The sequence below is a fragment of the Macaca nemestrina genome, chromosome 15 (assembly GCF_043159975.1).
Source record: "Macaca nemestrina isolate mMacNem1 chromosome 15, mMacNem.hap1, whole genome shotgun sequence".
Lineage (NCBI taxonomy): Eukaryota > Metazoa > Chordata > Mammalia > Primates > Cercopithecidae > Macaca > Macaca nemestrina.
In genome coordinates this window covers 17,742,495-17,758,312 of record NC_092139.1, presented here as the reverse complement: position 1 = coordinate 17,758,312, position 15,818 = coordinate 17,742,495, and the positions used below count along the sequence as shown (strand labels likewise).

General features: G+C 44.6%; 1 protein-coding gene across 2 annotated transcripts in view; it reads left to right on the top strand.

The window, feature by feature from the left end:
- LOC105496488 (EYA transcriptional coactivator and phosphatase 2) overlaps window positions 1-15,818 on the top strand; it is a 201,859-nt gene that overhangs the window by 100,553 nt on the left and 85,488 nt on the right. For both annotated transcript variants that reach the window (XM_011766964.3, XM_071079176.1), the window contains 2 exons: window positions 396-538; window positions 8,838-8,921. In XM_011766964.3, coding sequence (XP_011765266.2) covers window positions 396-538; window positions 8,838-8,921 — 227 coding nt within the window. The remainder of the gene's footprint in view (window positions 1-395; window positions 539-8,837; window positions 8,922-15,818) is intronic.

Genomic DNA, 15,818 nt, shown 5'->3' with positions numbered 1-15,818 from the left:
GGGATTACAGGCATGAGCCACCACACCAGGCCCCCTGACTTGTGAATTCTCTGTGGCACATTTCCCTCCCGGGCTTGGTGTATGCTTGCTTGTTGATGTGTCTGATGGCTCTCTCCTCTCAACTAATGTTGAAGCGCTGTGAGAACCAGGACCTAATCCCACTGCCTGGAGCTGTGCCCGCCGACCAAGTGTCTGTTGGATGGATGAAAGATAATGAAGGTCACCAATGGGCAATTTAAGGCACTTGCAAGAAGTTTCCATCCTGCGCGGTCTTTGCCTCTGGTGCTGCCTTGGAACCCAGTGCTCTGGAGCTAGATGAAGCTGGTGGGATATTTCCCAGGAGGAGACACCCAGCAAAGCTGCTGATTTGTCCATGATTCCCCGTCTTACCCTAGGTGAATACAACGCACACAACGGACCTTCCACGCCAGCGAAAGAGGGAGACACAGACAGGCCGCACCGGGCCTCCGACGGGAAGCTCCGAGGCCGGTCTAAGAGGAGCAGTGACCCATCCCCGGCAGGGGACAATGAGATTGAGGTAATCCAAAGGGCCTGTGTGTGACTTGGTGAATGTAATCTCCATCTGAGGCCCGAACAAGAGTGGAGACAGAGTTTTCTCCAAGTACGTGGGGGAGAATCGCCCTTTGTGTTTACAAAGCACGAGCAGGGAAGCATGAGGTTGTCCAAGCAGATAGCCCTGGGGCCAGGACAGAAGAGCAGTTCTCAAACTGAAGCAGCATCAGAATCACCTGGGGGGTGGTGCATTTGAAATCGGGGATTGCTGGGCCTCAGCCCTAGAGTTTCCAGTTCAGTAGATCTGGGGCAGAGCATGAGAATCTTTGTTTCTAACAAGCCCCCAGGTGATTTTGATGCTCTGGGTTGAGGACCACGCTCTGAGAGTCCCTGATAAAGAAGAGAATGGGCCTCCGACCTTCCAGCTGGGTTAGAGTGGGTCTCTACCCTGGTTACACAGCAGAATCATCTGGCATGCTCTTTAAAAAACAGGTACCCTGGCAGCATCCCAGACCAATTGAAAAGACTCACTGGAGGAACCAGGGGGCGGAGGGGAGTTTTAAACATTCTCCATGGGGACTCAATAGGCTTTAGAAATTGATCTTTGTGGAGGCTGGCTCAAATGAGTGGGCCTCTATTTCTGGAATTCTGACTTCTCAGAAAGGGCTCTCAACCTGGGCTGCACACGACAGTCACATGGGGGCTTTGAGAAACCTTCATTATCAAGCTGGACCTCAGACCAATTAAATCCGATTCCCTGAGGGTGGAGGCCAGGCATCAGTGTTTTTAAAACTCCCTGGGTGATTCCCGTGTACAGCTGAGGCTGAGAACTAGTGGTCAGGGATGCTCCAGTCTTTTTTTTTTTTTTTCTTTTTTTGAGGCGGAGTCTCGCTCTGTCACCCAGGCTCGAGTGCAGTGGCGCAATCTCGGCTCACTGCAACCTCCACCTCCCAGGTTCAAGCGATTCTCTTGCCTCAGCCTCCTGAATAGCTGAGATTACAGGCACACACCACCATGCTCAGCTAATTTTTGTATTTTTAGTAGAGATGAGGTTTCACCATGTTGGCCAGGCTGGTCTTGAACTCCTGCCCTCCTCAACTGACCTACCCACCTCGGCCTCCCGAAGTGCTGAGATTACAGGAGTGAGCCACCACACCCAGACTTTTTTTTTTTTTTTTAAATCAGGTATACATGAGGTTTTCAACAGAATGCTATAGGATACATACAGATAGTAAGATGATAATCATCATGAAACAGATTACCAAGTCTACCATCTCACAAAGTTACTTTTTCTGTCTGACAAAAGCAGCTAAAATCTACTTATTTAACAAAAATCCCTAATACAATAAAACTTTATCAACTCTAATTCTTGTGTTGCACATTAGATCTCTATACTTCTCATTTGTTATGCAAGTGTAGTATTATTGGCCGGGTACTGACATTTTCCCAAAAACAAAACAGCATGCCTAGGGGAGGGTACCAGTAGAAATAGGCAAAATGGATGCCCCAAAACCAGAAGTAAGCTACTATTGTCTTATCAAGGGAGGAAAATAAGCAAACTCACCGGTTTATGCTTCTTTGAAAAAGGCAGTCAGGGCCGGGCACGGTGGCTCAAGCCTGTAATCCCAGCACTTTGGGAGGCCGAGGCGGGCGGATCATGAGGTCAGGAGATCGAGACCATCCCGGCTAACAAGGTGAAACCCCGTCTCTACTAAAAATACAAAAAATTAGCCAGGCATGGTGGCAGATACCTGTAGTCCCAGCTACTCGGGAGGCTGAGGCAGGAGAACGACATGAACCCAGGAGGCAGAGCTTGCAGTGAGCCGAGGTCCCACTGCACTCCAACCTGAGCAACAGAGCGAGACTCCGTCTCAAAAAAAGAAAGAAAGAAAGAAAGAAAGAAAGAAAGAAAGAAAGAAAGAAAGAAAGAAAGAAAAGAGAGAGAGAGAGAGAGAGAGAGAGAGGGAGGGAGGGAGGGAGGGAGGGAGGGAGGGAGGGAGGGAAGGAAGGAAGGAAGGAAGGAAGGAAGGAAGGAAGGGAAGGAAGGAAGGAAGGAAGGAAGGAAAGAAAGAGAAAGAAAGGAAAGGAAAGGAAAGGAAGGAAAGGGAAGGAAGGGAAGGGAAGGGAAGGGAAGGGGAAGGGGAAGGGGAAGGGGAAGGGGAAGGGAAGGGGAAGGGAAAGGGAAAGGGAAAGGAAAGGAAAGGAAAGGAAAGGAAGAAGAAAGGCAGTCAGTTGCTGGCCTGAGTGTGCTGGGTGTCTTGGTAGGTTGTCAGTGCCAGGCAATTCAAGTGCACTAGAGTCACATCCCTATTTATAATCTGTATACTTTATGGGGCAGCTGCAATGCTCAGCCACAAACTCAGACACACTGAGAAATATCATCTTTGTCATTTCCTTAAAAAGCAATGTAATTTTAACGCTGAGTTCCCACCCCACTCGATGATAAGAAATTTCATTTCATTATTAGGGACGTTCCACTCCCAGGACTATATGAGAATCCAGGAGGTCAAGTGGTCTCAGAAACCAGACCAGCCTCTGACGTCCATTGTGGCTGGGTGACCACTGCTGCCTTCACTGTCAAAGCCTGCAGTCGTCACTAAAAGTCCAGCCACTCTCTGGTGTTTCCATGCTATACAATGGGTATGGAAATCCTTGTTGAGCCTGAGAACCTTGAAATATTCGCTGCAGTTCTTTGGTTGCAAGCAACAGAAACCAGTTCCGGGCCCAGCACAGTGGCTCACACCTGGAACCTTTACCACTTTGGGAGGCCAAGGTGGGCAGATTGCTTGAGTCCAGGAATTTGAGACCAGCCTGGGCAACATGGCAAAATGCCATCTCTACAAAAAACAAACAAACAAAATTAGCCAGGCATGGTGACACACACCTGTAGTCCTAGCTACTCAGGAGGTTGAGGTGGGAGGATGGATTGAGCCCAGGAGGTGGAGGCTGCAGTGAGCCATGACCACACCACTGCACTCCAGCCTGGGTGACAGATTGAGACCCTATCTCAAAAAAAAAAAAAAAAAAAAAAAAAAAAAAAAAAAACAGAAGAAAAAAAAAAGAAACCAGTTCTGGTTACTTAAGCAAAAATGAATTTACTAGGAAAGGACAATGAGAGGAGGCCATAAAACCAAGTTTAGAAAGAAAGTAACAAAGACGTTGTTGAGAAATCTAGGAATGCCAGAAAACAAACTATTTTAGAGTGCATGCCATGTCCTTCAGTGTCCGATTCCAAGGAGACAGCATCCCAGTGGCCTAGCTTGGGTCTTATACTTGCCCCTTAATTGACAGCCCCACCAAAATAGCACACAATGGGGAAGGAAAACTAGGATGCTCTTATCAGAAGCCCTGAGGATAGAAGCTAGGGGTGGGGACCGGGGCCTCCAAGCAACACATGCTGACTTCAGCATGTCCAGGGCATTTGATATTTAGCCAGTGGTCCCTAGTTCACCTGTCGCAGTTGTTTATAGCTTGGGTGTGTTCTAATCACCCTGGAAGGTATTAAATATCCTGAACATCATGCTTGGTGCCCTATACTTGGTCAGCCTCCTGAGGTCTACCAGCAGCCTTGATCCATGCTAGAGACCTGGTGCAGAGCAAGTGTTCCCACTGTTCCTGGGGCCATTCTCAGTCCAGGGAATTCTGTTCTTGCCTTTTGCCTTATTCTTAAAGCTCCATCCTTCCCCCAAATAGAGATTTTTGCACAGTCCCTTCAGTGGGTTTAGGCCTTTGCAAAAGGCTGAAAGAAAACGTATTGGCGTCAGGTTGTACTTGCTGTCTGCCTTCCCATATTCCTAGGATCTCCTACCAGCTTGAAGTTGCAGAGCTTCGAAAACACAGTCACACATACATAATATTTCATCCCCCCAAGAAAATCATTCAGTCACCTAACGTGTTTTCTGCTCTCCGTAGGGGAACGGCAGGGGCAGAGAGAGATTTTCCCATTAAACTGAGAAAGAGGTGGAGAGGGTTATGGCATGGAAGTCAGGGATTATAGGGTGATATTATTCTGGAAACATCTGCTTCTCGATTTCGGCATAAGTACCACTGGGCAAGAACTATTGAAAAGGTGTGAGCTGTGTTTCACTTCTGTGCTTAATGTCATCATAGAGGGTTTGCTTGGGTCACACCTCTTAAGTCTTTGGCTGTTTTGCTAATGACTGAAGCCCACAGGAGAGAAATTATGTAGAAGTGGAAAGGAGGAAAATTCTGAGCACGTATTAGTTAAAATCCTTCAGCTGCACGTGCCAGGGACCAACTTGAGCTGCTTAGGTGAAAAAGCAGAATTTGTTTTAAGGATGCAGGGCCTCTCTTAGAACTTAAGGGCAGAAGTAAAGTAGAGTATCAGCGAGGCACTGGAACCAGCCAGGGTGACAGGGGCAAGAAACTGCATGTATTTCTTCTCTTCCCACGTGCCACAGTGAAGGTGACAGAACTCCCAAATCATAGTGTCCTGGCGGTGCCCTCATGCACTAGTTACTGGACACAGCTCTCCTCTGGGCCTCCTCACTGCTCCTCTCCCTCTGCTCCCAATGAAACCAGGTCCTGGTAAAGTGTTCGTTTCTTTGTATCTTTCACCCTCTGTTCTTGTCTCTGCAGACTGCCTGTCAGGTCCCAGGGTCTGGGTCCAGCCCATGCTGAAGTCCAAGGGGAGTGGGTGGATGGGCAGAAAGCACACTCGGGGCCATAGGCAGGTGAAATGTAGTTTTATTAGCAGCTTTGTCATCAGCAGCTTTCTCACATTAGCTCTCTCACACTGTCCACCTTTATTTATCTCGGCTGTCTGCTTTGGCTCTTAAGCAGCTCTTAAGCACAGCAAGCTGTGCCGTGGCTCCCCTCTGTCCATCTGCAAGACAGTCATTCTCCCTTACAGGGGCCAGTAGCTTCCTTCCCTCTCTGGGCACCAGCGCCTGCACAAGAGCCACATTGAGCCAAGCTGAGCCAAGAGCCATGCCCTGTGCACAGTGTCAGCAGGGCAATTATATCTTCTACAGGCAATAGTGACTGCAAGCCAAGTATGAACTTACACAAACAGGTTATTTAACAAGCGGAGGTGTGTGCCTGCGCACCAAACTCGCTGAGTCACGCAGGCCTGGATATCCGTCTCAGCCTAGTTCTTGACCAAAGCATGTCCATGTACCTTACACTATCCTTGTCTCCCCTTCAGATCACATGGCTAAACTTGGCCACCAATAGCGCTCCCCAAAAGACAATTACTTTCTTCCTAGCCCCAATTTTAAATTGCAAAAAAAATGTCTCTGACCCACCCAGGGTTAAGGACGCACCCTGGTCTGCACCATGATGGCCTAGGGAATAAGGTCACCTGCAGAATGGCCACCAGGAACTTACCCACTCAGAATCCAGGATGGTGAGGTAGTGGGAGAAAGGGATGGATTTTTTCAGAAGGGATTTAATGGATAAAGTAAGGGAGCCTGCACTAAATTTGAAAATATTTGCTGATTTTTAAAAATTCTATTACTGAAATTTCTAAATTTAATTTTCTAAGTTCAACCTCAGTGAATTCAGATAAGTTAGGACTTGGCATATTTGAATCTCAGAAAGTCTCCTCAAACACTGATTTTCAAACATTTTTACCATGACCCATAATAAGAAATATACTTACTATGATGGCCCAGCACATATATGCACATAAATATACCTGGTCCAAAAGATTTATGAAATAATACTTAGCCTTACTAATTGCTTCAGAAATTCCTGTACTAGAGAATCTGGGATGCTAATACCTTTTTCATTCTAGATATTTCTCTTAACTTTCAAAGGCATGGCAAATGCCATTGTGTTAACACAGCCATTGACCTCCAGAGAGTTTTAAAAGGTGGCCCATCCAAGATTGCAGACTGGGGAAGAGACATTTGCCTCCCCTTCTCAACACCAGCTACAGAGATAGTCGAGTCCTTTGTCCTTGAAAATAAGGATCACCAGAAAAATAAAGAAAATCAACAGTATGAAAAATAAAGAACAAGATTAGCCAGGCATGGTGGCTCACCATGCCAGCACTGTGGGAGGCCAAGTGGAGAGGATCTCTTATATTCAGGAATTCAAGAACAGCCTGGGCAACATAGCAAGACCCTGTCTCTACAAAAAAAAAATCAAAAATTAGCCAGGCATGGTACCACATGCCTGTAGTCCCACTACTCAGGAGACTGAGGTGGGAGGATCACTTGAGCTTGGAGAGGTCTAGGCTACAGTGAGTGATGATTATGCCACAGTACACAGTGAGGCCCTGTCTCAAGAAAAAAAAAAAAAAATTAAAAAAATAAAAGCTAAGATAAATAAATGGGATAAGTTAGAAGCAAAGTAATTTAAGAAATATAAACTAAAGGAAAATTCTAATTGGTTTTCTTATAAAAACTCAGGATCTTGCATCTGTAAAATAAGAAGTGGAGGCTACTGGGAAAGGAACACTTGGAAAAAAAAGTTATTGGAAATTTTTTAATTACTGCGAAAATCAAAAATTAAATAAGGGTTGTAAGAGAAAGTTTAAGAAATCTCCCAGAACATTGATTAAAAAGACAGATTTATTTAAAAATATTGTGTACAAGGAAAGGCAATATCAACCCAAAAGGTTTGATTTGACTATTGGGAATTTCACAGAAAGAAAACAGTAGAAAAGATGGGAGGAAATTATTAAAAGAAATAAGAAAATAAAAATTTTCAGATCTATAGAAAGATACAAGTCATTGGTTTGAAAATGCTCAAGTGCCAAACAGAATTCATTTTAAAAAAAAGACCATACCCAGATATACCCTCATGGAATTTGAGGATACCAAGTATAAAGAAAAGATCCTTTAAAATTCTAGAAAGAAAAAAAAGTAAGACCTACAAGGACTGAGGAACAGTGAAATACCAGATTTCTCATCAGTGACCCTGGACACTTAAAAAATAATGATGAAAGAATTCTTTCAAAGATCTAGAGGATATTGTTTTCCCATTGGAATTCTGTACCCGGAGAAACTATAGAGAAAAAAAAAAGATATCATCAGATATTCAAGAATTCAGGAAGATTACTTTCCGTGTACCATTTCAGGAAAAGCAATTTAAGGATGTACTCAAGCAAAACAAGGAAGAAAACCAAGGAAAAGAAACTTGGGATCCAGAAAACAGTGGATCCAACCCAGAAATACAATGAAGGGAAGTCTGCAGCAAGCCTAAAAATGATCCAGTCCACATTGGAGCTTTCTATCGCTGAGGATAGACATCTCCAATATAGAGTGTGTGGCTGAATTTGACATTTTAATGAAGGTACATTGTTGCAAACAAGAAAAAAAATAATAAATTCTGACAAAAACAAAACAGTTACACCAGACAGGTATGATACATATGTGAACAAACTGAGATATGACATGATTTTAATTATGATGGGGTACAAGTAAAGATAATGCATACAATGGTAGGGGCACTCTTCTTAAAGTTGATCTGGGGATATGACATTGGACACACAGAGAAGACAATGCAATCTTAGCATATTACTTGGCTCTGTAGTAAACAATAATCACAAAATGTAAATGTATATTACTAGTTACCAACTTTTAAAGTTAACATAGGCAGAGTGCAGAAAATTTAGCCTTAGTTATAAAACCAATGTACAAACCAGTTTATCCTCATTGACTATACAAAAGTAAAGCTGCAGCTGATAGACATTAGAGGGGGAGGATGTATGGGAAAAGGTAGGGACTCCTATATCTATAGCTCCATATTTGTTTACCTTTTTAACCAAGGGAGAATGTCCAAGGAGAATTGGAATAGAGGGATGCACATATGAGAAAAATGTAAGTTTCCAGAGAAAGAACAGAGATTTCCATGAGCTAAACCCTCATCTTTTAAGACAGCCCAGTCAAAAGATATTGTCTCAAGTTGAAAAATCTGTAAGTCAGGGTATAAATATGTTACTTAGAATTATAGAGGTGATCACCAGACTTGCTAAAAACAGAAATAGTTGAGCGTATGGTGAACAGTGAATTTAAAATGGTAGTATTTCATTTTGTAAAACCAGTTATATGATTTTTGTTGTTGATTTTGGCCTGAATTCTCCTTGTTGAGCTTTTATATGGAAGGCAAGGACAGACTTCTTAATTCTGACATCTTTTGAGTTGATAAGAGCCCAAAAACTGGGCATCTGAATACACATGACACAGATAAGGTTGGATGGGGATTCATGACACATCAGTGAGTTACACGTTTTGTAACCTAAAGATAATGTTTTTCAAGACTTATTTTCCTCCAAAGGAATGAATTTCTGCAGACATTAAGTCAGATGCAAGTGAGTCCATTTGTCTCCATTCTCTTCCTCTCTTTCATCACAGCGTGTGTTCGTGTGGGACTTGGATGAAACAATAATTATTTTTCACTCCTTACTCACGGGGACTTTTGCATCCAGATACGGGAAGGTAAGAATCCATTTTGTCTCTCTCTCTCTCTCTCTCTCTCTTTTTGTTTTCAACATGACTGTCTGTCCAGCCAGTTTGTCCTGGGAATTGTGGGGACAGTTTATGAGGCAGCTTCTCCAACAAAAGCTGCCCTCTGGGGTCAGCCCAGGTTTAAAAATTCCTATGGCATTTTCCTTTCCCATGTGAAAATTTAATTAGCTTCCCCTTCTGTTGTCTCCCATGCCTTTTCTTCCAACGTTTGAAGCAATCAACATTTACTTGATAGGAAATACACTTATTGTCTTCAGCTGTCTCCCTTCCTAAAACAGTGGGCTATGCTGCAGCCAAAGCCAGTCATTCTAGCTAGAAAACAAGGTAAAGTACTTTTCTTCTTCCCTGTTGTTTATCCTAGTGTCTCCGGCAAATAAGTTTAATTTTCCTTCTGCTTTTTTGAGACAAGGGGGAGGCATTGTCAGCTTCAGTGTGGATCTTCGCAATCGTTTTGCAAATGTATCAACAAATTATGTTGGGGAACCATCTAGTTAGAATTCTAGGCAAATGCTATTGGCTGTTTGGTGGTACATGGAAGAGACCTTGAAACCACTTTAATAATGCAAAAATGAACTCAACTGCTAAAACCCAAACCTTGCCAATTATTTGGGTTCATCCCATGGGCTACTGAACAGACCACGAGTGGATGCCCTAGACATCTGTCATCTCTTCAGGGGGACGCATGGGGTGGACGGGCAGTACTTAAGATGACAGCCTAGTCTTCATCTCCTCAGAGGTGAGTGACCCACTGGCAGCTGCTTCCACGCATGGGTAGGAACCTTGAGACTTGCCAGCGCCTGGAAAATATTTCTGTTTCTGTTTAGAGACCAGGAATATGATTTGACATCACTTCATGGCTTTTCCAGCTGCTCATGTTTTTTATGGGGGTTATAACAAGCTGGATGTGTAATTAGCAAGATAGATTTATCGTCTGCCATTATGTTGTAAAGAATATAAAAATGGTGTTGGTGGTGCAGAAATCTCTTGCCGTGTAGGAATGCCGTTAATATGTCTAGCAGTGCCTGTGGGAAATCCGGCATGCATTTTTGGACCATGCACAGCTTAGGTAAAAGATGGCAGGGTCAAGAGCTGCTGAAAACACTGAAGAATGGGCTCCGCAACCATTGCAAAAATTTGGGCTATCCCACAGGGGCCACAGTAGTAAGTTGCCCGCTAAGTCGCGGTGTTTTATGCTTTTCCTAACCACTCCTGTAAAGTCACCTCCCCTGAGACACAGGCACTCACTCGTCTTGCCCTTAGAGGCAGCCTGCTGTGAAGTTCCATAGCTCCGTGCAACAACTCAGTATGGATTGCGTAGGGATGTGTGATCTTGGATATGATTTTTGTGTCTGTGTCTCACCAGCATTCCTTAAACCAAACTGTGGGCTCCCTCAAGTCAGGGACAAAGCCCTGAGTTCTTTCTGGGCCCTATGTCCCCTGGCCCAGGCCATTCTTCACTGCCAGCCACCTCTCTCCCACCTCACCACCCAATTCCAGCCATCTTCACCTTCAGCTCGGCTTCCTATCTGGTCTCCCAGCTTCCACTCCTGCCCACTGCAGCCCCCTACATTGGAGTCATCCTCAAATACAAGCTTGGCCATATCACTCTCCAGCCAAAAAATCTTCAGTGGCTTCACCATTGACAAGCCTACCCCCAACCTCTGAGGTTCTTCATGAGTGGCCTCCTGCCCTACTCACCAGCCTCCTTTCCTGCTACTTACCCTGAGTTGTTTCCGGTCCTTGAACCTGCCACATTCTCTCCCATCGCTGCTGGGTTTCTCCCAGAAGATCCTGAGACAAGGAGTGAGTGCGGGTAGTCTATCTGGGAGGTAATCCCAGGAAGCACCCGGCACAGAGTGGGGAATTCAGGCAAGGAGGGAAAGGAAGCCAATACAGATTACACAAATATAATAGTTACTGCCGTGGGCGGCTGGGGCTCAGGCCCACCAGGGGCAGTGTTAACCCACCCAAGGAGTGAGGGAGCTGGGATATTTACCTGCAAATTCCCTTCCATCAAGGGTTGAAGGTGTTTCCTGGGAATTGTCTCCCTGCACTTCTGGCCTGTCACCAAGAAGCCGCAGGGGGCAACCTTGGTGGCTCACACCTATAATCCTAGCACTTTGAGAGGCCGAAGTGGGAGGATTGCTTAAGGCCAGCCTGGGCAACATGGTGAGACCCCATTTCTTTAAAAAACTTAAAAATTAGCCTGGTGTGGTGGTGTGTACCTTTAGTCCCAGCTACTCAGGAGGCTGAGAAGGGAGGATCGCTTGAGCCTGCAGTGAGCTGTGACCGCACCACTGCACTCCAGCCTGGGCAACAGAGCAAGACCCTGTCTCAATCAATCAATCAATCAATAAAAAGAGAGCCCCAGGGTAGAGCATTGGAAATGCTAACTGTGGAAGACTTCTTCATATATGTACAGGAATGGTGACAGTTGAGAAGACGTGGAGCAGGGGCACACTGGAAGCCTCTGCTATCATCTAAAATGTTCTTTTATTGAATTAAATGTTCTTTTATTGAATTAAATCCTACTTATCTTTCAGTTCTCATTTAAAATGTAGCTTCCTCCAAAAGGCCTTTCCTCACTACTCCTCTCCATCTAAATTGCGTCTCTCCTCATAACCGTGTTTTCCATTCATGTCATGATTATGTTTGTTGTACGTCTTCCTTCTAGACTATAAGCACCATAAGGGCAGAGACCACAAACATTGGTTTTTATCTCCCCAACCACACACAGTGCACAGGGCAGAATTGCTCAATAAATGTTCGTCGAATGAATGAATCAGGGCAATCCCCTAGAATGTTAAGCTGCATGAGGACAGGGACCTTTTGTTTGGTTTTGTTGTGTTCATAGCTTTATCACCAGTGCATGGAACGGTGTCTCCCACTTAGTAGGTGTCAAGTAAATATTTGTTAAATGAAGGAAGGAAGGAAGGAAAATAGTATCAAAACAGAAATTTTTAACTGGTGGCCACTGACCAAATTCATACTGCAGATATTTCTCTTTGGCCCCCAGAGTGTTTGAAAAAATGCGAATGTGTCGCCAACATTTAAAAATCAGGAGATTGCACAGACCAAAACAATCTAGATTTCCAGCTCCTCTTGAAAAATTAGGAATCTGGCAATCCTGCATTCCCCTGGGGCAGCAATCAACAGGAGCGGAGGAGGACTGCCCTCTTAGAGGGGGCGGACATTCTCCAGCCCATCACAGCCCCCACCTGGCCTGGTTAACCCATTCTTGGGACTCTCTGGCCCCATTGATATCTGAGTTTCAACATCCATCCTAGAATTACAGAATCATAGAAGATTAGAGCTAGAAGGACTTGAGAGACCGTCATGTTCAGTTAGTGTCCATTGTCCATAAGGAGAAACTGAGGCTCAGAGGGAGTAAGATTATCCAAGAAAGCATGAGAATCAGACTCAAGCTCACCTGCCTTCCTGTGTGATCTCTGGATGTCCAGGGAAAACTGAGGTGAAAAGCTCTTGGAGCACCCAGATCACCTGTGCCATCTTCATGACTCTCCTAGAATTTTCCATTCCCTCCTCCAGCTCTCACTAAGGTGAGGAATGAGTGTTTTCATTTGCTAAATCTAGCAACTTTCAGAGAGACCCAAAATAATTGTGACTTAAACAAGATGCAAGTTTATTTCACTCCCCAGCAGTTCAGATGGAAGCAGTTCAAGCTGGGGAAACTGCTGTGCAGCACCAGAGACCACGGCCTCTACAGTCTTGTTCCCTGCCATTTTTTGGAGTGTCACCTGCATTGGCAAGATAAATTGTAGCTTACCCCCATGTCTGCATTCCAGCCAGTAAGAAGCAGGGATAGGAAAAGGAGGACTTGCCCCTCTCTTTTGATATTTTTATTTTCTTGCCCCTCTTTTTTTATTATTTTTATTAATTTTTTTAGAGACAGGGTCTTGCTTTGTTGCCCAGGCTAGAGTGCAGTAGCACAGTCATAGCTCACTGTAACCTCAAACTCCTCACTCAAGTAATCCTCCCACCTCAGCTTCCTGAGTAGCTGGGACTACAGGCAAGTGCCACCATGCCCAGCTAATGTGTGAAAATTTTTTGTAGAGATGGAGTATCACTGTGTTGCCCAGGCTGGTCTTGAACTCTTGGGCTCAAGTGATTCTCTCACCTCAGCCTCCCAAAGTTCTGGGATTACAGGCCTGAGCCACCACACCCAGCAAGCCCCTCTTTTTTAAAGACCAGACTCAGAAGTTGCAGGCATCACTTCTGCTCTTATCCTATTGGGCAGAACTTGGTCAGGTGGTCTCATCTAGCTGCAAGGGAGTCTGTGAAATGTAGTCTTTATTTGAGGCAGTCATGGCCAGTTAAAATTTAGAGATTCTATTACTCTGAGAGGGAGAAAAGAAGAATGGGTATTAGAGGACAACTAGCAATTTCTAGCCCAAAGTACCGTATAGTAAAAGGAAAAACAATTAAATAGAAAACTAATGAGGAAAAATAAAATTAGTTATGTTTGAGAGGCCTAAGGGGCCACAAGATTTGTAGGTCTGAAGCTCCAGAGAGAGGTCTGCACTATGGCTCTAAGCTTGGATGTCAGAGAAGTAATAAGGATCTAGAGGAGAACTGTGAGCCCCATTTTGCAGACAGAGTAACTGAAGTTATGTAGTTGGTGGGATATTCATGACAGAACCAAAACTCATGGCCTCACCTTCTGGCTCACAGTTCTTTCTCTCTGTACTTCCCCAGCACTGCAGCCATGTGAAACTTGTTATTAATAGCTGTCATCAAGTATGAGACTCAGTTTGAAGTACAACATATTTAAGCTACAAAGAAAATTTATTGTAGCACAATAATTGAAAAACCCAGGGATACCTGGGATTCAGGTCTGGCTGGATCCAGATGGTTAAGCAATGTTCTTAGGTCATTCTGTATCTCTCAGCCAATTTTCTCCATGTGGTAACTCCCTCTCAGCAATCCCAACTAAAAACTGGAAACTTCTAGTACCCACATTCCAGCACAGTTTCTAGGCTTGAATCTCAGTGTCCCAAACTGGGTCACATGCCCATCCATATGCCAACCTCTGTAGCTCTGACTGGCCAGCCAAATCAAGAGCCCACTCCTGGCATGGGAATGGAGGGGCAGATCAGCTCCACCACAACCAAATAGAGTGAGGAGGGGGATGGTCCCCCAAGGGAAACTGGAGTAATCCTTCCAGAAGAGCATGAAGGCCATGGATGTGCAGTGAATGGGCACTGGATGCCAAGATCCCCTGAACATCCATGACAAGAACCAGCAACACTTTGCTTGTGGCCATCGTGCTGCGCACCATGCAGGAAGCCAAAATCATTAATAGTACCAGCCAGATGGGGGACTTGCTGTTTATTTGGGGAACTGAGACCAACAAAGCTAAAATGATTGGGAAATGATTCAAAATAGGGTGTTTGAATTTTAAGACAGAAACTGGGCTGCCTTCCTGTTCCCAATCAAGGGATGTGCTGCTTGAGGCTGTCATCTCTTCACTTCCTTTCCATTTCTTCCTCCCCAGTGCTCAGAGCCAGAACATCCCTTTGGTAGCTGTATCTCCCAGCATCTTGTGGATCCATTAGAAATTCCCTGGAGAGCTGGAGCAGCCAGTGACTGCCGCCTCTTTCCTAACCCCTCCTTTCCCCTACCACCCACCTCCGCAGTCTCTGAACTCTGTTTTTTTCCAGCTGGTATTAGGCAAACGCAAGGTGGTCAAGAGCCTTTGCCTGTGGCCAGGAAGGGATTCTAAAAGGGATTAGTCAGTTTTCCTCCAGGGATTCCTGGGGAGTCGCCCTGATTCCTCCTTTTGTGCCCTGCCTTCTAGGCAGCCCACTACCAATATGAAGCTCAACTCCAGGACCTGTTGCTGTTGTTAATAACAGTTTTATTGAGATACAATCCACATATCATAATTTGCCCTTTCAATGTGTATAATTCAGTAATTTTTAGTATGTTCACACAGTTGTACAACCATCACCTGAGAGGGAGAAAAGAAGAATGGGTATTAGAGGACAACTAGCAATTTCTAGCCCAAAGTACCGTATGGTAAAAGGAAAAACAATTAAATAGAAAACTAATGAGGAAAAATAAAATTAGTTATGTTTGAGAAGCCTAAGGGACCACAAGATTTGTAGGTCTGAAGCCACTCTAATTTAGAATATTTTCATCACCCCAAAAAGAAACCCTATACTCATTAGCAGTCACCGCCCCCCCATTTCCTCCTCCCCATAGCCCCTGACAACCACTAATCTACTTTCTTTCTCTATAGATTTGCCTCTTCTGGATATTTCATATAAAGGGAATCACACAGTACATGTGATCATCTGTGTTGTAGCATGTATCAGTACTCTATTCCTTTTTATGGCCACATAATTTTCCATTGTGTATTAGTCCATTTTCACACTGCTATAAACAAATATTCGAGACTGGGTAATTTATAAAGGAAATAGGTGAAATCGATTCACAGTTCTGCATGGCGGGAGGGGCCTCCGGAAAGTTAGTGATCATGGCGGAAGAGGAAGCAAACACTTCCTTCTTCAAAAGGCAGTAGGAGAGAGAAAGTGCAGAGTGAAGGGGGAAGACCCCCTCATAAAACCATCAGACCTAGTGACAACCCACCCACCACGAGAACAGCATGGGGGGAACCACCCCCACGATCCAGTCACCTCCCACGAGGTTCCTCCACCAACACGTGGGGATTACAATTTGGATTATGATTCAAGATGAGATTTGGGTGGGGACACAGAACCAGACCGTATCACATTTCATGGATAAACTATATTTTGTCTATCCATTGATCAGTTGGATAGTTGAAGTTTGGGCCATTATGAGTAATGCTGCTATGAACGTTGGCATACAAGTATTTGCATGTGC